Source organism: Rana temporaria, chromosome 9, assembly GCF_905171775.1.
Source record: "Rana temporaria chromosome 9, aRanTem1.1, whole genome shotgun sequence".
NCBI classification, from domain to species: Eukaryota; Metazoa; Chordata; class Amphibia; order Anura; family Ranidae; genus Rana; species Rana temporaria.
The window spans coordinates 114,040,771-114,063,225 of record NC_053497.1 but is presented as its reverse complement, the minus strand read 5'-3'; the positions used below and the strand labels follow the sequence as shown (position 1 = coordinate 114,063,225).

At 45.9% G+C, this 22,455-nt stretch overlaps 1 protein-coding gene across 5 annotated transcripts in view; it reads right to left on the bottom strand.

Moving 5' to 3' along the window:
- KCNT1 (potassium sodium-activated channel subfamily T member 1) overlaps positions 1 to 22,455 on the bottom strand; it is a 409,716-nt gene that overhangs the window by 143,934 nt on the left and 243,327 nt on the right. For all 5 annotated transcript variants that reach the window (XM_040324182.1, XM_040324185.1, XM_040324181.1 and 2 more), the window contains one exon: positions 12,642 to 12,721. In XM_040324182.1, the coding sequence (XP_040180116.1) occupies positions 12,642 to 12,721 (80 nt within the window). The remainder of the gene's footprint in view (positions 1 to 12,641; positions 12,722 to 22,455) is intronic.

Here is a 22,455-nt window from a genome sequence, read left to right as displayed (position 1 = left end):
AACTCCAAACTTACGCTCTTTTTTCTACTCCAATGGGCTGCGGCCTAGGTAATTCCCACCCCACAGCCCCTTCTTTGTTTCTGTGAGCTGCAAGGTGGGAATGACCCAGGCCCGCAGCTCATTGGAGTAAAAAAAGAGCGCAAATTTAGAGTTTGGCTAGAGAGGAGTAGTTTGGTGGACACCCAAGCTCCTCTCTTCTCAATAGATTGAACATACAAATCGACAGCTGCCAAGGAATTCTAGGGGTTGTTGGCCTGGAGAATTCCTGATTTCCCTTCCATATGTGTTTCTTCTATACCTAAACAAATACAGTGGAACCTCGGTTTAAAAGTAACATGGTTTGAGAACGTTTTGATCTGCGAGCAACTTTTTTTTTTTTAATTCTGACTCGGTTTGCGAGTGTTGACTCGCAAGACGAGCAGAATTCAAGCTAAATAGGCCTGCAATACCTCATTTGGCCTGAGGTACGGGGGAGCAGAAGCCGAGCAGAGCCGAAAATAGGCCTTCAGTACCTCATTTGGCCTGAAGTATGGGGGCGCAGGAGCCGAGAAAAGCCAAACATTAGCCTGCAGTACCTAATTTGGCCTGAGGTACAGGGGAGCAGGAAACAAGCCAAAGTGTCCTTGGGCCTTTTCGTCCGTTTACGCCACTCTCTAGCGACCCCCCACCTCTGGCTGAATTCGGTATTGCATCCCATTGAAGTCAATGCGGAACAAATTATTTTTGTTTCCATTGACTTCAATGGAAAAACTTGCTTTGATATGCGAGTAATTTGGATTACGAGCATACACGTGGACCGGATTATGCTCGTAATCCGAGGTTCAACTGTAAATCTTTATTTCACATATCAGTCACCTAGCAATGGCGTAGTTCAAAACAGAATATGGTGTGGGCCTTAGTCCATATGGCTTTTCAATGAGATATTGCTGAATTTATTTTTATACAGTCCCTTTTTGGAGCCTTATAAAGAACTATTACTTGCATAGATGACACCTGTCCCAGATTTGCAGGGACTTTCCCGATGATACCGTGTCCCAGGTTACATCCCAGGATCACAGCATCACTCTTATTTGAGTTACTGAACTCAAAAAAATTGTATCAGCAGAGAGGTTGGTGTTGGTGGGTGGGCGGTTCCCGCATAATTAGGGGCATGCCTGTCAGGGCTGGACTGCCCAGAAGGTGAGTAAACCAAATGTTGGTCAGGAACCGGGACGAAGATTTTAGTAAATACAGACTTTTACAACTGATTAACACCTAGAATAAACTACCTGGACGGTCCTCTGGTTCCTAACCGTCCTGGGTATTTCAAAATTATTAACGTGCCTAATGCGCAGGGAAGTCATGTTTGCCGCTACTCTAGGAGTGGGGCGGCTGGCCGCCCTGCCCCCCCTCTAATCTAGAGGGGAGGCCTGTCCACATGGACCGAATGTCCGGGTCGGGCCGAGATGGGCGGGGTGCCCCGACGTTCGCACATTACTGATGGTGGTTCTCCCCGGCGAAATGTGATGGTTGTCTATGCTTGGACTATACTAAATATGTCCCTCCCCTCCCCTCAGTTCCCTTCCCTTTCCCTCATTCCCGCTTGTCCTCTGTTCCTCCCCTGGCCTCTTACCCTTCCCTCCCTCCCTGATTGTTGTGGCTTTGTTGTGAAGTCATACTGTTTTTGTCTTTTAATTTGAAAAATAAAAATAAAGATTATACAAAAAAAATAAAATAAGAATAAAGAGCCGTGATTTTGTAATGCTTAGCTTCCAGTCTCATCTTTTCTCTCCAGATAATAAAAAGAACAATCTTCTGCATAAAATTCTGCACACAGCACGAGTCCTCTCAAAAACTTATTGATTTTATTAGACCTACTGCCCCATAATAACAAGTCAGAGTATTCCAACGTGTTTAAGCCAAAAAAGACTTTTGCCTAGTACACATGATCGTTTTTCCCGACAGGAAAACTGCCGTGTTTTCCTTTGGCCGATAAAAAACGTACGCACTGTGTATGCTCCTTAGCAGTTTTCCCAACAGGAAAACTGCGGTTTAAAAAATGAGAACATGTTCTCTTTTTTCTCGCCGCAAATCGCCACGTTTTTTTCCCCGCAGTTTTCCTATGGGAAACACTGTGAGGGGGCATACACACGGCCGGTTTTCCCGACCAAAGTTCTCCTGGCAGTTTTCCTGTTGGGAAAACCGGCCGTGTCTACAGGGGAAAAGGGACCGAGCCGGTTCCCGGTTTTCCCCTCGGTTTTCCTAGCGGTCTTTTGACCGTCAGGAAAACCGATCGTATGTACTAGGCATGAGTTATAGCTCAAAGGCCTTTTTGGCTGAAACGCGTGACTGCCTTGTTTTGTTATGGAGGTGTCTGTCTAATAATTAATACAGATTCAAAAGGACTGGATATTTCCTATCACTTTAGAAAATAAATCCTGCTGCACTCTTCACGATGACCAAAATACTGCAACAGCCACATTGAGACAGATCAATCCCCCCTTATCTGAGAAAAAAAAGTCCAAATATCTTCAGGCTTCTTGAGAGCATTAATCGCTCCTATAAAATTACTTTCTCTTCTTAATCCAAAGCAAAAAACATAAATCACTTCAAAGTGAGAAAAAAGCGGAATAAATGGTTATAGAAATGTATAAAAGCAGTATAGAGACATTCATTGCTTTCTACAGGCATCCATTGTTCGGATATAAAAAAAAACTTAAAAAAAAATAGCCAAAACTAAAAACTGCACTAACCAAAAATGAATTTGCTACAGCCCACACCATGCACCCCCCCTCCTCCTGGTCACCACCTCACTCTGTGCTGCCCCTAGACTGACATGCAGCAGCTTCCCCCCTCAGTCTCCTCCGTTTCCTGGCTCCACCGGTCGGGCTTCCCATGCGTCTTCTCCGCATCACAGTGGCGACATCTCCTATCTCCTCCTCATAGGCCAATAGGATGGCTTCTCCTTTTGACCAAATAGGGAAATGGGCCTTACGACCCGCTTCCTGATTGGCCGGGAGGAGAATCAGTGATGGGCGACCACAGAAGTTTTTTCAGGGGGGGCATCATTTTAAGGTCACCCATGCTACGCCCCCTTTTGATAATGTCATGAAGGGGAGGGGCTTAGCTGTGACTCTCAAGTACTTAATTTTTAAAGGGGAAACGGCAGACTTTATTCCAGGCGTGTGCTATGTACAGGGTGCAGATTCCAGTCCTGTACTATGTACAGAGTGCAGATTTCAGTCGCGTGCTATTTACAGGGTGCAGATTTCAGTTGTGTGCTATGTACAGGGTGCAGATTTCAGTCGTGTGCTATGTACAGGGTGCAGATTCCAGTCGTGTGCTATGTACAGGGTGCGGATTCCTGTTGTGTTCTATGTACAGGGTGGAGATTCCAGACGTGTGCTATGTACAGGGTGCAGATTTCAGTCGTGTGCTATGTACAGGGTGCAGATTCCAGTCATGTGCTATGTACAGGGTGCAGATTCCAGTCGTGTGCTATGTACAGGGTGCGGATTCCTGTTGTGTTCTATGTACAGGGTGGAGATTCTAGACGTGTGCTATGTACAGGGTGCAGATTTCAGTCGTGTGCTATGTACAGGGTGCAGATTCCAGTCGTGTGCTATGTACAGGGTGGAGATTCCTGTTGTGTGCTATGTACAGGGTGGAGATTCCAGTCGTGTGCTATGTACAGGGTGCAGATTCCAGGTGTGTGCTATGTACAGGGTGCAGATTCCAGGTGTGTGTTATGCCAGTATGCATTGAGCAGCTGTGGATAACCCGCCCCTCCTCTGTTGTATAATGCAGAGCGCACGCCAGCCTGTGCGCACGCCTATGGCAGACACCTTGCTGTTCCCTGATTCCAGAGGGGGGCACTTGTCCCCCCTTACCCCTATCTGCTGACGCCCATGGCTCAGGGGGCAGTGCTCTGCACCCCCAAACCCACCCTTTTTTGAAGCCCATTAGAGCCTCTGGCTCTAATCACGTGCTTCAAAAAAAAACACCCCCCCCCCCCATTGAAATCCATGCATCCGGCGCCCTGCATATAGATTAGGTGCTGGACTCATGAAAAGGGGGAGAGCAGCAGAGACTTTCAGCATATCTACGTAGACATTATGAGATTAGGGAGGCAAACTACTTTGTTAGGTCTGCGCATGGACCCGAAGAATCAGCGCATATATTTGCTTCACTTACAAACACCCACACATGAGCAGATCTGCTGCAGGGCTCTGCAAGGTATTGAAAGACAGGCAGAGCACTTTGGCACATCTGCACATGTACCGGACTATCAAAGATGGCGGCACTAATAAAGGGGGGGCGGGGCCAGCAGTAATGGGACTGAAGTTCCTCTTTAAATCCACCTATAATTGCAGGTAGCAGTCTATAACTAGTCCACTATATGCTGTATGAATGCACTTATGTCGTCAGCTTGACTGAATAGATGGTAAAGGATAAGTTCACCTTTACAGAAAACATGCACATATCTTTGCAGAAAAAAAAATGTGTATTATTCTTTCCTGCAGGTGCCTGGAAAGCATTTCCCCCATGATCAGCTGATCACGGATGTACAAAAGGTGAAATTCGCCTTTACCATTTACCACAATACAGGGCACTTTTACCCCCTTCCTGCCCAGGCCAATTTTTACTTTTTAGCACTGTACCACTTTGAATTACAATTGCGCAGCCATACAACACTGTGTAACATTTTTATAATTTTGTTCACACAAATAGAGCTTTCTTTTGGTGGTATTTAATCACCAGCAGGTTATTTTATTTTTTGCTAAATAAACAAAAAAAGACTAAACATTTTTTAGAATTTTTTTTTCTTCATTTCTGTTATAAAAATTTAAATAATAAATATTTGTTCTTCACAGGACGGCCACTCAGAACGGTAAAGCTATTATATGAACATCTCACCTGGCTTATAGCAGAATGACGGCCGGGCGGGAAGGTGTTAATATAATAGTAACTATGTGTAGGACCAGCTTCCACTGCCCACCACCTCCCTTTAGAATAAGGTGCCAGGCCAAGAGAAGCTGCCTGCCCCTTGTATATTGGAACAAACACATACTTACCGATGTCACACAGTGTACCTAAATCCAAACCCAAAAATGGAATATATTGCAGATTACTAGTCCTTTATGTGGTAGCTGAATTTGTTTTCTTTTTTTTTCACCTGGTAATCCTGCACATATCACACTTCCTGTCCCTCTGTGGCTACGTCACTCCCCAATGTATCTGTAGAAGGATCCATGGTTGTCACCCCGGGCTGTTCTTATGTCAGTATAACTTACTCTCCGTTACATGTGGCAAGGCAATTGGTAGTTTACAGAAGATGGAAGATATTCTTTGGTGCAGATCACAGGAAGTGGCATTTCTATCAGGATCACGGGAATTTTCTGTATTTATGTCAAACATACTTAAAGCGGGGGTTCACCCTTAGAGGGCACTTTTTAGCCTTAGATTCCTGCTCGTTATTACTAGGGGAATCGGCTATTTATTTTAAAATATGTGCAGTACTTACCCGTTTACGAGATGCATCCTCTCCGTCGCTTCCGGGTATGGGCTTCGGGAATGGGCGTTCCTTCTTGATTGACAGGTTTCCGAGAGGCTTCCGACGGTCGCATCCATCGCGTCACGATTTTCCGAAAGAAGCCGAACGTCGGTGCGCAGGCGCAGTATAGAGCCGCACCGACGTTCGGCTTCTTTCGGCTACGAGTGACGCGATGGATGCGACCGTCGGAAGCCTCTCGGAAGAATGTCAATCAAGAAGGAACGCCCGCTCCCGAAGACCCATACCCGGAAGCGACGGAAGAAGATGCAGCTCGAAAACGGGTAAGTACTGCACATATTTTAATATAAATAGCCGATTCCCCTAGACCGAACGAGCAGGAAGCTAAGGGGAGATTTTTTTTTTTTTTTTAAATGGGTGAACTCCCGCTTTAACCACTTGCTTGTAGGGCACTTAAACCCCCCTTCCTGCCCAGAACTATTTTCAGCTGTCAGCACAATTGTGTGGTGATGCTACACTGTACCCAAATGAAATATATTTTTTTTTCACACAAACAAAGCTTTCTTTTGGTGGTATGTAATTGCTGCTGGTTTTTTTATTTTTTGCTAAATAAAACAAAAAAATACAGAAAATTGTGAAAAAAAACAAAAGTTCATAGTTTGTGATAAAATTTTGAAAACAGGTAATTTTTCTCCTTCACTGATGTGCGCTGATGAGGCTGCACTGATGGGTACTGATAAGCGGCACTGATAGGCGACACCGATAAGCACTGATGAGGTGGCACTGTTGGGTACTGGTAGGTGACACTGATAGGCAGCACTGATTTGTGGCACTGATTATGAGACACTGATGGGCATTGATTGGCAGCACTGGTGGGCATTGGTAGGTGACACTGGTGGGTACTGGTAGGTGGCACAGTGGGCACTGGCAGGTTACACTGGTTGACACAGAAAATGCAGCTGCATCTTTCTGTGTGAGGGACCGATGTCCCTCTGACAGATGCCAGTGATCAGCATGACAGCGTGAGGGGAAAAAAATACAGATCTTCTGTTTACATCACATGTTCAGCCATCATTGGTGCCCCTGGATGATGTCATATATGACGAAACATACGTAGGGAGGAGCAGCGTGCTGACGTCACCGCAACGATCTGCATAGAGTCCCGGAAGCTACGGGCTGTGGAAGCCGGCCGGCTACAACAATTTGACACGCTTTTTATCCATCCGCAATATGTGAGTGTATTTGTTTTTATTATGTATTAAATGTAATCTGACTGGATTACACTATGGGAGCCTGTTTTGTTTCCTTCCATTTGGATATGTGCTATTGCTGAGCGGGTGATTTTTAGATCTCACCAAGACACATTTACCAGGAAGTGGAGGGATACTGCTGGGAGCCATCATTACTCTGGCTAGGTTGTGAGCCTCAAGCGCATATGATCTCCGTAACACGAGATCTATGAGTTTGGTAAGCGGCAGCATACACATTGGTGGAGGAATCTTTTTCTCAATCTGAGAACATCACTATTCTGGAGGTGTATTGCATGTTTTCACAGATATCACAATTGGAAAGGACTTTTCTTATTAGAGACCACCAATTCCTAATATTTGGACTTTTAATGCATCTTGAACATTTATTTTGTTTATTTATCACTTTGTGTTCACTGTGTTTTAACACGTGTGTTAAGAGACAAACTTAGTTTCACTATTGGGGGAGTTCTCTCATCTTATTTCACACAATACGTAGTGACAGTCAGTTGCACCTCAATCTTACAATTTGTTGTGTTTTTTCACTCATGTTTTATTAGTGCAAACAGGAACATTTGGATTCTGGGTGTACACAGTTACCATTTAGAGTACACTTTATTGCAGCGCAGCTATTTATTTTCATCATTGGCTGACAGCTGATCACGTGATAAGGGGCCAGGATCGACCCCTTACTCTGATCTGTGATGAGCCGAGTCTCATAGACTCAGTGATCACAGAGCGTGCAGCTCGTGACCTGCAGAGACGCGCCAATAGCGCTTGCTTAGGAGGATGTCCAAGGACTGTAAGCTGCAACATATTGCATGCTTGTTCTTGGGTTTACTTATCCTTTAACCACTTCAGCCCCGGAAGAATTTACCCCCCTTAATGACCAGGCCATTTGTTGCAATACAGCACTGCGTTACTTTAACTGACAATTGCGTGGGCGTGCAACGCTATAACAAATAACATTTATGCTGTTTTTTCCCCACAAATAGAGATTTCTTTTGGTGGTATTTGATCACCTCTGTGATTTTTATTTTTTGTGCTAAAAATAAAAAAATAGCAACAATTTTGAAAAAAAAATACATATATATATTTTTTACCTTTTGCTAATACATATGCAATAAAAAAGAATTAAAAAAAAAAGTATTCATCAGTTTAGGGCAATATTTTTTGGGGAAAAAATCGCAATAAGTGTATAATGATTATTATTTATTTTAACTAGTAGTGGCGGTGATCAGCGATCTTTAGCGGGACTGCGACATTGCGACGGACACATCTGATACTTTTTTGGGACCAGTGACATTATTACACTGATCAGAGCTAAAAATATGCACGGATCAATGTATAACTGACACTGGTAGGGAAGCGGTTAACACTAGGGGGGCAATCAAGGGGTTAAGTGTGTCCTAGGGAGGTGCTTTCTTACTGTGGGGGGAATGTACTAACTGGGAGTACAGAGAGATCATTGATGACTGGGAACAGACAATCTCACTGTACTCTCCTGTGCTTTGTTTACATAGACAGTACCCCGTTCTGCCTCTCTGAGAAATGATCTGAGAAATTATCGCGGGTGGCCGGGCAGCGGGCACGCTCGGTGTATCGTGCAGGAAATGACGTATGGGCATAGGCGTGCGCAGCCTATTGCATTAGGGTGTGCACCCCAAAGCTCAAACACGTGTGTGTATATATTTTTTTAAATATATATATATATATATATATATATATATATATATATATATATATAGATATATATATATATATACACATACACACACAAAACCTTATAAATAAATGTGAACAAACATTTTAAAATGCATTAAAGCATTTTTATCAATGTTATCACTTATCAATGTTAAAAAATTAAAATAAAACACTTTATTTTTTACTTATTAAAACATTTAATTGTTTACACTAGAGGTTGAGGGGCAGGAAAACTCTGCAGCTGAGCCATTCTTTTACCACCCCTCAACCGCTACCACCTTTTAGCTGTAGAGGCAAATGCAGCAGCTGCAATTATACCCCTTTCAGCAGGTGTAGCGTCCGTTGACTTTGACCCAGTCAAGTGAATGACGGCACTTTGCAAGCTCCCCGCAACTGTGTGCAGTGTGGGGTTCAAGGGGTTAAAGCAGGTGGTGTAGAGGCGATACAACACCTCCTTGCCACCTCTAAAATGCTCTATGAAGAGCAATTTGTTTGCGTATCGCTCTTCAGAAATCAAAGCATTTGTGAATGTGCCCCTACATATGTCACAGTTCCCCCCTCAAATCTGAGTCCTCCATTACATCAGAGTCCACAGCATTCCTCCTTACACCAGAATCAATGGTGTTACATCTTATCTCACAGTTTCCCCTTTTACATCAGAGTCCCCAGAGTTCCCCTTTAAACTGGGAAACCTGATGTAAAGAATGCTGTGGACTGTGGTGTAAAGGGGAACTGTCATATAAGGTGGTCTTAGGTCACTAGAGTCCCCAGCATTTCCTCTTATATCAGAATTTCCCCACTTTCATCAAATTCCCCCTTTATATACACTGTAAGGGGGGGCTCTGACACAAAAGGGAGCTCTTCAGACTGTGATGTAAAGGGGGGGGGCTCTGATGTGAGGGGGTCCCTGGTTACCACAGAGTCCACTGAGATGCCACTTACATCAGAGTTCCCTTTTACCCCAGAGTCTGCAAAGTTCCCCTTTTAAACCAGACAATAAATATTTTTGGAAGGGGGCAGTGATGGCTGGTGCTCAAAATTTTTGGGGGGCGCGAAAAAAATGAAAAAAACCCCATCAAATTGAAGCCACTGTGCCCATCAAACGCAGCTACTGGCGCCCATCAATTGTCGTCACGGTGCCATCAAATGCAGCCACTGTGCCCATCAAACACAGCTACTGTGCCCATCAATTGCCGTCACAGTGCCATCAAATGCAGCCACTGTGCCCATCAAACACAGCTACTGTGCCCATCAATTGCCGTCACGGTGCCATCAAGCGCAGCCACTGTGCCATCAATTGCCACCACTGTGCCCATCAATTGCCGCTATTGTGCCCATCAAATGCTGCCAGTCTGCATCCACCACCCAGCACTTACCTTGTCTCGTGGGGCAGAGGTGTCCTCCAAACTTCTCGATGTCTTCTCCTGTCCTCTGCTATGATTGGATGCCTGATAGGCATCCAATCACAGCACCTGTCGTTTCAGCCAATCAGGTGACAGGTAACAGACCTGAGCACCTGATTGACTGAGAGGCGGTTCAGTGTTAGGAAAGCGAAAATTCATTCGCTTTCCTAACACAACGCTGAGTGAACAGCAAGCGCCCAGCATGGCGCCCGCTATTCACCCTTTTGGACGCCTATTAGAGCCTTTGGCTCTAATCCGGTGCTTCCAAAAAATACCCTGCTGCTGTAATTCAGGTGCCTGGCGCCCAAAAAGGGTCCGGGCACCTGAATAGGGGGCAGAAGCAGCGACCATAGATAGATTCATGCAATGCATGAATCTATCTATGGTGATGGACAGGTCGCAGGAGAGAGGGGGCGGCGCCCGTGCGCCCTTTAAGGTCAGGTCAGCCATAGCAGCCCCTCACAACACAGATTATTTTACTCTATATGACCAGCCCCCTTCCCCAGTATGTGTGTATATTGGAAAAAGAAAAGTTAGGTCAATCCGCGCTAAGGGTAGTTGAACAAAGCTGCTGCCTCCCTGAGCAATTCCAATAACGAAACTGAATAAGATAACACTGAAAATAAGGGGTAGTTGGTGCTGCTGGTGACAGAAGGGATGCCAAGTGCAGAGAGAAAGGGGCGGGTCCCAAGGACAGAAGTGCCTGCGTCAAGTATACTATAGTAGGGCCAAATCCAATAGGTTATGGATTCCCTATACGCACCCACTGGGTAAAAATGGGTGTGTGTATACCCTATTAATAATAAAGGTGAAAAATATTTATATGTATATGTGCCAGGAAGTGGTGGCTACATCTGGATCAACAGCCTCCGCTGGTTTCCAGGTATCGTGTGCCACGTGAGAAAAGAAAAAACATAAAAGTGATAAATGTGTAAGTTTTCTGGTGTGCTGCTATGTGCAAGGTCAGGATCCTGTGCAGGCCAGCAGTGGGCTGAATGTATTGGTGATCAGTGCTAAAGGAAAAAACCTAGTGCACAATGGTATCAATTTCTAATACTTCACAGACACAAATAAAACAGTTGAAACAAACAGTATTGATAGTGAACTGTGTGAATAAAAATTAACCAGTTAGATTGGACAAACACACATAATGGTGCAAGATGCGTGCCACAGTTATAGAGACAATAAAACTTTAAAAGTTTGCTGCAAGTCCCATTAGTCCATGATACACTTTCTATGTATTGCCCTCCCCTCAATGGAACTACAAATCCCAGCATAGTAGGCTGGACTCCCATTTCTCAGCAGTTTTCCTGGTCCTCCACACACACACACAGTGTGACATCCTCTCTCCCTCCCTGCCTGCTGTAGTGCCTTCCGCACACACAATGCCAGAGTCTGTTCCCCCCTCTCTCCTTACCAGTGACAAGTCCCATGTCCAGGCAGGTCTCCATTGTTGGCAGACTGGAACCTCACTGCAGGGAGGAAGTCGGGAGGCGGGGCACTCGGAGGCAGAGCAGGGAGGAAAAAGTTACACCCCCTGCCTCTGCCTGGGACGATCCTGGGACGGTTTTCTCGGCTCCAGACAAAGTACAGTGGTGGGCTGCGGAAGCCCCATGGTGGGAGCTGGCAGGACTGGTTTAGATTAGAAAGATCAGATTCAGATCAGATGACAAAATCAGGGGGTTAAGGCCCCTTTCAGACGGACGGATAGAATGGTGCTTTTAGCTGCGGATTTTCTATTTTTCTACCGCAGCTAAAAGCACACAATGTTTTCCTATGGCCCCATTCACACACAGCGTTTACGCACGATTACGTTACATGCGGTTTGGTGCGAATAGAAAAAATAGAATTGAATGCGTCCAGGTGCGATGTAGCGCAGCTATATGCACATAACCGCAGGTAATCGCAGTCTTTTTTGTCAACTGCGGATAGCAGCGTTTTAGAATTCAAGGGACCCAAACAAAAAAAAAGAAACAAATGGTTGCTATGGAAATGAATACCGCAGCTAAACGCAGCCGCAGTTAAACGCACGTAAACGCATGTAATCGCAATGTGCAAATGCAGCTAATCGCAGTGCCTGGAGCCTTGAATTTCACAAAACATTTGCAGTGCTTTTAACTGCGGCAAAACAGCCGTCCGTCTGAAAGGGGCCTAATCCAGCGCTGATGCCTACTTCTGCAGTTTCAGCTACAACATCCCTGACAGCAGGCAGCGGAGTGATATTCAGCTATCAGGGATGCTGTAGCCGGAACTATAGAAGTAGCATCGGAAAATGCTGCCACCTGCTTGCTCACTCCGCGATCAGTGGCTGCATTCACAAGAGTTACACAGCCAATGAAATGATCGCAGAGTAGCAGCTCAGCCATAGTTATTAACCAGAGGTGCCGAAATAGAGATTCTGCTGGCAAAAAAGTCCTGGGGTGTGATGGATGTGCCTGGGCATTAGGGTGTGCCCAGGCACACCCCGTGCGCACGCCTATGCGTATGGGTACGTCATTTTGTGCAATAATGCCTGTGACAGGTCCAGCCACTCATATGAACCCCCGCAGCACCGGAATATTGGGGTATCTGGGGAGGGGAACTGAAGATTTCAATGAACACGGCAGCCCCCAACATAAGGGACACTCTTGCTGTCCTTGGTGCTGATTAAAAAAAAAAATATTAACTTTCACTACACCTGAGCTTTGATTAGAAGGCCAGAAATCCATCATTATTTCTGTGTTTTGTTAATGTAAGCACAGCTGTTGCAACCCTTTTAACAGTTTGTTCCGGGAAAACAAAGAAAGAGCTACTCACTTGATCTTTGGTTTTTGATGAAGAAAAGTTTCAGTCTCTCTTTGAAGGTATTCTCATTGACATAGAATTCCACTTGTACCCTGGAAAACACAGAAAGAAACCAAGCTGTCAGGAGCAATAACATACAACTGTCCTTTAACAAGAATCATTGGCGATTCACACTTGCTAATTAATGTGTTCCAGCATCCTAAATTCCGGATCCCGACAATAAAGGCTGGATCCACCAGGTGCCTGGACTGACACCTGGCTCAGCCTCTCAGCAAGCCACTGAGAGCTTGAGACAGAATGCTCCCCGCCCCTCCACAGCCCAGATCTCCAATGAGCGAGGAGGGGGCAGAGCGGAGAGCTATGACTGACAGTCAGCTCTCTGCTCATGGAACTGTGAAAACCGAGCGATCAGTGGTGTTCGATCACTCAGCTCTCAGTATATTTTATTCCCCACTGAGGTACATCATCTGGAGCGGCGGTTCCTTCTTTCAGCTCTCAGTATAGAGGCACCGGGGGGACAGATGCAGCATAGGACCGACGCTGCATCCACCTAGGCAAGTATGAATGTGTGTGTGGGGGGGGGGGCTTTACTTTTCTTTTAAATGTTTTCTTTTACAACATATGAACAGTTTAAGTAACATGAAATTTACTAAGTATCAATCTTGTCCAACAAAAAGCACAAGCAGCCAGTCGGTTGTGCTGCAGTACTCAGATGCACAGGAACATGCTGATAGAAAGAGAGAGCAGAGTGACAGATCACATGCTTAGAAAAAGTATTCATACCCCTTGAAATTGTCCATATTTTGCAATGTTACAACCAAAACTGTAAATGTATTTTATTGGGATATTATGTGATAGACAAACACAAAGTGGCACATAATTGTAAAGTGGAAGGAAAATGATAAATGGTTTTAACCACTTGACCACTAGGCACGTAACCCCCCTTAATAACCAGACCAATTTTCAGCTTTCGGTGCTCTCACAATTTGAATGACAATTACTCAGTCATACAACACTGTACCCAAATGAAATTTTCGTCCTTTTTTTCACACAAATAGAGCTTTCTTTTGGTGGTATTTAATCACCGTTGGGTTTTTTATTTTTTGCGCTATAAAAGAAAAAAGACTGAAAATTCTGTAAAAAAAAAAAAAAAATTTCTTTGTTTCTGTTATAAAATTTGGCAAATTTAGTATTTTTTCTTCATTCTTTTGCATAAATGTGAAAGATGAAGTTACGCCGAGTAAATAGATACCCAACATGTCACCCTTCAAAATTGCACACGCTCGTGGAATGGCGCCAAACTTCGCTACTTAAAAATCCCCATAGACGACGTTGCAGAGTATTGCGGAGTATTGTGGGGTATTGCGGAGTATTGTGGGGTATTACGGAGTATTGTGGGGTATTGCGGAGTATTGCAGGGTATTGCGGAGTATTACGGGGTATTGCGGAGTATTGCGGGGTATTGTGGGGTATTGCGGAGTATTGCGGGGTATTGCGGGGTATTGCAGAGTATTGTGGGGTATTGTGGGGCATTGCGGAGTATTGCGGGGCATTGCGGAGTATTGCGGGGCATTGCGGAGTATTGCGGGGCATTGCGGAGTATTGAGGGGCATTGCGGAGTATTGCGGGCATTGCAGAGTATTTTGGGGTATTGCAGAGTATTTTGGAGTATTGCACAGTGTGGGGGCATTGCAGAGTGTGGGGGCATTGCAGAGTATTTTGGGGTATTGCACAGTGTGGGGGTATTGCACAGTGTGGGGGTATTGCAGAGTGTGGGGGCATTGCAGAGTGTGGGGGCATTGCAGAGTGTGGGGGCATTGCAGAGTGTGGGGGCATTGCAGAGTATGGCTGGTACTGCAGAGTATTGCACAGGGAGGGATCGATGGCTGGATCTGTGACTACATGTGTCACAGATCCAGCCCGCAGCAGCAGCTGCTGCTGCTTCCGCTCTCTCCCCTCTCCTCTCTCACACTGTACCGTTCGGTACAGAGAGGAGAGGGAGGAACCGGCGTCATCACATGACGCCGGTTTGTTTACTAGTGATCGCTCCGTCATTGGACGGAGCGATCACGTGGTAAATTGCCGCTATCAGCGGCGATTTACCGTGATCCGTGATCAGCCGGGTCCGGAGGACCCGGCGGTCACGGAGACTCCCGTGTGCGCACCCACAGGGCGCGCGGGAGCGCGACTCTGGGAGGACGTACATTGACGCCCTCCCAGAGTTAAGCAACCGCCTTGTAGACGTATTTCGTCTATAGGGCGGTTGCTAACTGGTTAATTATATATAATAGCTGAAAAGTGTGACGTGCATTTGTATTCAGCACCCTTTACTCTGATACCCCTAAATAAAATCAAGTGGAACCAATTGCCTTCAGAAGTCACCTAATTAGTAAATAGAGTTCCACCTGTGTGTAATTTAATTTCAATATAAATACAGCTGTTCTGTGAAGCTCTCAGAGGTTTGTTAGAGAACCTCAGTGAACAAACAGCATCACGAAGGCCAAGGAACACACCAGACAGGTCAGGGATAAAGTTGAGGAGAAGTGTAAAGCAGGGTTAGGTTATAAAAAAATATCCCAAGCTTTGAGCATCTCACAGAGCACTGTTCAATCCATCATCGGAAAATGGAAAGAGTATGGCACAACTGCACACCTACCAAGACATGGCCGTCCACCTAAACTGACAGGCCGGGCAAGGAGAGCATTAACCAGAGAAGCAGCCAAGATACCCATGGTAACTCTGAAGGAGCTGCAGAGATCCACAGCTCAGGTGGGAGAATCTGTCCACAGGACAACTATTAGTCGTGCTCTCCACAAATCTGGCCTTTATGGAAGAGTGACAAGAAGAAAGCATTGTTGAAAGAAAGCCATAAGAAGTCCTGTTTGCAGTTTGTGAGAACACAGCAATCATGTGGAAGAAGGTGCTCTGGTCAATTTTTTGGGGGACTAAAATCAAAATGCTATGTGTGGTGGAAAACTAACACTACACATCATCCTGAACCCACCACCCCCACTGTGAAACATAGCGGTGGCAGCATCATGTTGTGGGGGTGCCTTTCTTTGGCAGGGTCAGAGTTGATGGGAAGATGGATGGAGCCAAATACAGGGCAATCTTAGAAGAAAACATGTTAAGAGTCTGCAAAAGTTTTGAGACTGGGGTGGAGGTTCACCTTCCAGCAGGACAACGACCCTAAACAGACAGCCAGAGCTACAATGGAATGGTTTAGATCAAAGCATATTCATGTGTTAGAATGGCCCAGTCACAGTCCAGACCTAAATCCAATTGAGAATCTGTGGCAAGACTTGAAAATTGCAGTTCACAGACGCTCTCCATGATTCAGGGGGGCTGAATACAAATACACGCTAAACTTTTTTATATATTTATTTGTAAAACATTTTAAAAACCATTTATAATTTTCCTTCCATGTCACAATTATGTGCCACTTTGTGTTGGTCTATCCCATAAAATACATTTATGTTTTTGGTTGTAACATGACAAAGTGTGTACAAGGGGTATAAATACTTTTTCATGGTACTGTATGTTCAACAGTCTGCTGCTTCTCCTTTTACTGCACAATGACAAGCTGAGAAAGAGACAAGACCTGTAAGGCTGGAGCCTGATATGCGCCGCTGCCCCAATCCCCACCGGTGCCAGATGTCCCCGCCGCTGCCTCGCTGTGTTGGAGTTCTGGGCTGATAATTGTATAGATTTTGTATGTTCTCCCCCCATTTTTATATACATTTTCTCCAGGTACTCCACTTTTCCTCCCTGGAAATAAACCAGCATCTGACCAAAATGACCCTGTAATGTGTGTGACTGTACAAGGAAGAGTAGAGTGTAAGCTCCTCTGGTGCAGGAACTGAGGTGATTGGTTCACTCTTCTCTGTACTGCACTTCAGAGTTATATATATGCATGATAATACTAGTGTGCATGGGCGTCCGCTGATTTTTTTTCAAGGAGGGGCGCTTCGGCAGCGGCAATACACAGTCGCATTTAACCCTTTCTTCAAATGCTAGCGGGGGTTAAAAACGGCCCACTAGCGGCCGAATAGCGCAGCTAAAACAATGCCGCTTTACCGATAACGCAGCCAGCTGGCAGTGTGAAATAGCTCTTGAGATAATTCAGCTTCACTCCATGCCCATATAAATATAGCCTAGAGAATGTATAGACCCCCCTTCAGCACAGATGGACCCCCCTTCAGCACAGACCCCTCCATTCAGCACAGATGGACCCCCCTTCAGCACAGACCCCTCCATTCAGCACAGATGGACCCCCCTTCAGCACAGACCCCCTATTCAGCACAGACCCCCTATTCTGCACAGACCCCTCCATTCAGCACAGATGGACCCCCTTTAAGCACAGACCCCCCTTCAGTACAGAACCCCCCTTCAGCACAGATGGACCCCCATCCCATTCACTACCTCAGATCAGCCATCAGCGTGGCACAGGCACAGCAGGTTCCCTACCCTTGTGTACACATAAACATTGGAGGGGGAGGTGGCTTCACTCTGCTCGCTGTGCCTGTGTGACATCCGGCCCGGGACCGCTCAGGCAGCCCGCAGACGCAAAACTCTTCAACACCTTCTCGATTTTCTAGGGGGGGGGTCAATTGCCCCCCCTTGCCCTATGGAGCGGACGCCCATGCTAGTGTGTGATTAGACATGTGTGATATTAGAATGTAAGCTCCTCTGGTGCAAAGAGTGTTTCCTGTACAGCACTGTGGAAAATGTTAGAGCTATATAAATGTATAAAAACTTTAGGGTAGGTACATCAGAGTGTAAGCTCCTCTGGAGTAGAGCTAACCACTACAGATCTCTCAGCATTCTCTTTTCTACATGAACAGAACTGATCCTTCCATTAAGGCACCCTGAGGAGTACAGTCCTCTCAAGGACAGGTAGATCTCATAATCACAGCTTGCAGGAAATACACAGGCCACAACAAATCCTGACTGAGGTGCTAATCCTTTGTCACTGCAACTAAAGCCAAAAAACATTCTGCACAATACAAATCCCACTGCAAGTACACATATAGGGCCAGATCCTCAAAAGAGATACTCCGACTTAAGTGCTGTTCAGTCTGTGTGTAACTTTGGAAACGATCCTCAAAAGGCTTTTTCCAAAGTTACACAGAAGATCCGGCATGTGTAATTGATTTACACTGCCTAATTTTAGGATGCAGTACCGCATCCGCCGCTGGGGGCATTTCGAGTCGAAATGCCGTTGCTAGTATGCAAATTAGCACTTAAGGCGATCCACAAAGCTTTCTAGCTTCTTTTTTGCGCCGTAAGTGTTATTTTGCAAGTGTAAAATTAGGGCTCGTTTTACAAAGTGTAAAGTTAGTCACACCTTGTAAAGGCCCATTGCAGCGACGGCATTTGGTATGCTTTCCCGAGGGAGAACTCCACGTCAATTTGTAAAAAACAAAACAGGCATGGGTTCCCCCCCAGGAGCATACCAGGCCCTTAGGTCTGGTATGGGTTGTAAGGGGACCCCCCCTACGCCGAATTGACGGTAGGTACCCACGTGGTGGGTGCACGTGGGTAGGCACCCACCACGTGGGTACCTATCGGAGCATGATGGGACGGTGATGCCTATATAAATGGGATGCAAGCCGCGCTTCCATCATTACAGCGACAACAGGCGACGAGACAACATCGGAAGAGGGGAGAAGACCAGAAGACCCTGACGCCACAGAAGACCGCGCCGGCTGCCTGTTTGAAATCGAGCTAACACACAAACATAGCAGGCAGCCAGCGCTGAAGAAGAAGGCACCGGAGAGCTGCAGAAGAACCGGGGTTCGCCGAGTCAAGAGCGGAAGAGGGGAGAAGATGGAAGAAGCCCCCCGGAGTCCGGAGAAGCCCCCCCGGAGTCCGGAGAAGCCCCCCCGGAGAGCGGAAGACCCCCGGAGAGTGGAAGAAGACCCCCGGAGAGCGGAAGAAGAAGCCCCCCCTGGTAATTGAGCTAATAACGAAGACAGGGGGGGCGTCCGGAGCAGAATAATAAACTATTTTAAAAAGCCTTGTGTTGTGTGTTTATTAACTTTTACTTTTTGCCTCCAGGTGAATGGATAGGGGTACGATGTACCCCATATCCATTCACTTAGGGTGGGGGGCCGGTATCTGGGGGCCCCCTTATTAAAGGGGACTCCCAGATTCCGATAAGCCTCCGCCCGCAGACCCCGACAACCAATGGCAAGGGTTGTCGGGAAGAGGTCCTGTCCTCATCAACATGGGGACAGGGTGCTCTGGGGTGGGGGGGCCCGCAGTGCGCCCCCCTGCCCCAGAGCACCCAACCCCCCCATGTTGAGGGCACGCGGCCTGGCACGGCTCAGGAGGGGGGGGGGCGCTCGCTCGTCCCCACTCCCTTCCTGGCCGGCCGGGTACCGTGCTTTGGATACGGGTCTGGTATGGATTGTAGGGGGACCCCCTACGTCAATTTTTCGGCGTGGGGGGGTCTCCTTACAACCCATGCCAGACCTAAGGACCTGGTATGCTCCTGGGGGGGGAACCCATGCCGGTTTTTTCTTTGAAAATTGGCATGGAGTTCTCCCTCAGGAATGCATGCCGCTGTCATTTTTTTTTTCCCCGACGCAACTTTAAGCCGTCGCGATCCTCAAAACTCGGCGTAACGTAACTTCGCGCATGCGCAGTACGGCCGACGCGCATGCGCAGTACGGCCGGCGCGGGAGCGCGCCTCATTTAAATGGGACTCGCCCCATTTGAATAGGAACGCCTTGCGCCGGCGGAATTTTAGTTACACAGCCTGAAATTTCTAGATAAGTGCTTTGTGGATCAGGCACTTAGGTAGAAACTTTAAGCCAGTGTAACTTAAATTGGATTTTTTAAGTTACGTCAGGTTTTTGTGGATCTGGCCCAAAGAGTGTCAAAGCCACAACTTCTTTACTGTTATGTATATACGAGGAAAGGGTTTGTTTTTATTGTTGCTGTCTATGTCCCTGATGGGGAGATTTCGCTTCAATTCCAAGGTAGAAAGTGAGAACAAATTGCTCCAAAGTAAGGGCAAATCCCCTCTAAAGCCTCTTGCACATTGCAGCTTGAAAAAGCTCAATACAGCTTTTTTTTATTTTTTTTATTTTACAGATCTAAAATGCAACTCTTGTTTACAATGTGCCTGTACACACAGGCGCGTAAACAAAAACGACGAGTAAAAACTTTGAAAAACACCCCCAAGCATTTCTGGCCGTGGCCACCTTGAGTAAGGGCAGGTGATTCACGTAGCATTTACTTCCTGGAATCAATCTGCCCTTAGCTGAAGGATGCATGCAGGAAAGCGTCCTTAGCTGAGAAAACCTCTCCTCCCTCCTGAAGACTCCTGGGACATTATTTGCCTGGGCAAGAAACCATGAAGTAACTAAAGAAATGTAAAAAAAAAGTTGAAATCTAGTAAATATGATATACTTTCCTAGCTATTTACTAATGCTATCAGCATAAGGATGACAAATAATCAATGTTGATTGGGAGAGTGAGGTTCCCCTCCTATCAAATTCATCAATAGTCATCAGAACAAACAGATGATGATTCTTCCAACACACAGACAGCAATAAAACATGACTTCTTAGATCCTTGCATAGGGGAGCTTCTAGCTTTTAGTGTGCCCTGGGAGGGACATGTGCCATGCCCAGTCCAACTGCACGCAGTTTGTCAAAGTCTATGGCAGGCTGCAACTGGATGGGGCTGCCCAGAATGCAGAATATCTGAGATCTGAGCATTGGTCTCTGAATGCATAGGGTACTAAACACGACCACCACCCACCCCGTATAGCGCTCAGTTCCATCCAGCCTGCCATAGACCTTGAGAAGCTGCAGACAGCGAGACTGGACGATGCTGCACGTGTCTCACCTGGTGCACTGAAACGCCGGGAGGGACGCACAATGACAAGATGTCCCATATGTAAAAGCACTAACACTTCTCCACTCCACCCAAAACAAAAGAAAAGTTTTGTCACACACATAAAAAAAAATGACATATCAAAATGTCATAAATCCACAGTGGAGCTCCAAACATTAGACAGAGGAGAGCCACAAACTGCTATGACACCAACAACAGTGTAAAGTGTCACATATACTATCAGCTACTTACACATTTCTCATCTGATACTCATACATTCTGTGCTGAGGTTTCTGGTCACAGATACAGCAATCTTCATTAAGAAAACATATTGTAGTTGGGGTGATCGGAGGATCCTCCTGTGTTTACGCCTATTGCTGTCGCAGAAGCGGAGAACTGATACTGTGCATACCAGCGGATGTGTGATAGCCGGGGTTAAATGATTGGAATATCAGTCCCATCACTCATTGCAAGCATTACAGTACACTGCTGGTGGATATATACAGTGCCTTGCGAAAGTTTGAAATATCCAATAAATTTCGTTCCACTTCATGATTGTGTCCCACTTGTTGTTGATTCTTCAAAAAAAATTACAGTTTTATATCTTTATGTTTGAAGCCTGAAAAGTGGCAAAAGGTCGCAAAGTTCAAGGGGGCCGAATACTTTCGCAAGGCACTGTATCTGCAGTACAGACCAAAAGTTTGGACACACCTTCTCATTCAGAGTTTTCTTTATTTTTATGAAAATTGTAGATTCACACTGAAGGCATCAAAACTATGAATTAACACATGTGGAATTATACATAACAAAAAAGTGTGAAACAACTGAAAATATATTTCATATTCTAGGTTCTTCAAAGTAGCCACCTTTTGCTTTGATTACTGCTTGGCACACTCTTGGCATTCTCTTGATGAGCTTCAAGAGGTAGTCACCTGGCGCAGCACCCATCACTCTCCTTGGTCAAATAGCCCTTACACAGCCTGGAGGTGTGTTTGGGGTCATTGTCCTGTTGAAAAATAAATGATGGTCCAACTAAACGCAAACCGGATGGAATAGCATGCCGCTGCAAGATGCTGCGGTAGCCATGCTGGTTCAGTAGTCATTTACCTTTATACACATTTAGGTGCATACGTGTGTAAAATCTGAAGGTGCGTCCAACTTTTTTTGGTGCATGGCAAAATGCAGTGCCCATTTTTGTATGTAGACACTGTGTCTACATACTATAGTCAGGGCTGCTGTTAGAAATTATGGGGCCCTGTAGAGCCTACCTGGAAAATGCCAACCGCCTCCCGCCCCAGTATATCAAAACAATATTTTTACTAAAAATACAGTAAAATTATTATTAGCCAATACAAACCTAACAAAGAACCTGTGTGAATTAGCTCTTTTTAAATAGTTTTTTTTATATTTTTATTTAAAAAACAATATATAATTTTTTGAAAAATTATTTATCACAAGTTACATTTTTTTTTATGCAGGACAAGGAAACCGGCACTGCCACAGGAGGGGGCTTGGCACAGTGACAGGGGGATCAGAAGTGGGGGGAGGGGAATCGGTGCGGGGGAAGTAATTAAAGGAACAATGCCCTGTGTCTCTCCCTGCAGCAGCTGAATACCAACGGGAGGAAGAGAAATCATCTTTCAGCTGCTGTAGAGAGCAGCACAGGGCACCTTTCTGTAATTGCCCCTCTGCCCGACCAGAACGACTCCTCCTGCTGTTTGGGTCCCTCTGTGTGCCTGGTCCCCCCTACAGGAGGGCTGGTGGTCCCCCACTATCAGCAGCCCTGACTATAGTACTGCGTATAGACTATCTGCTGTACAAAATGCAACATTTTGTCTGCCCATGCCAATGAGCTCTACCAGTTGGAATCCCACCACGAGAACAAAGTGTAGGCATTGTTGGGCACAAAGGTTACCTGAAAAGCCCCTATAGCCTTAATATGGGGCAATCCATTGCTTTGACAAGGTGATTTTACTGC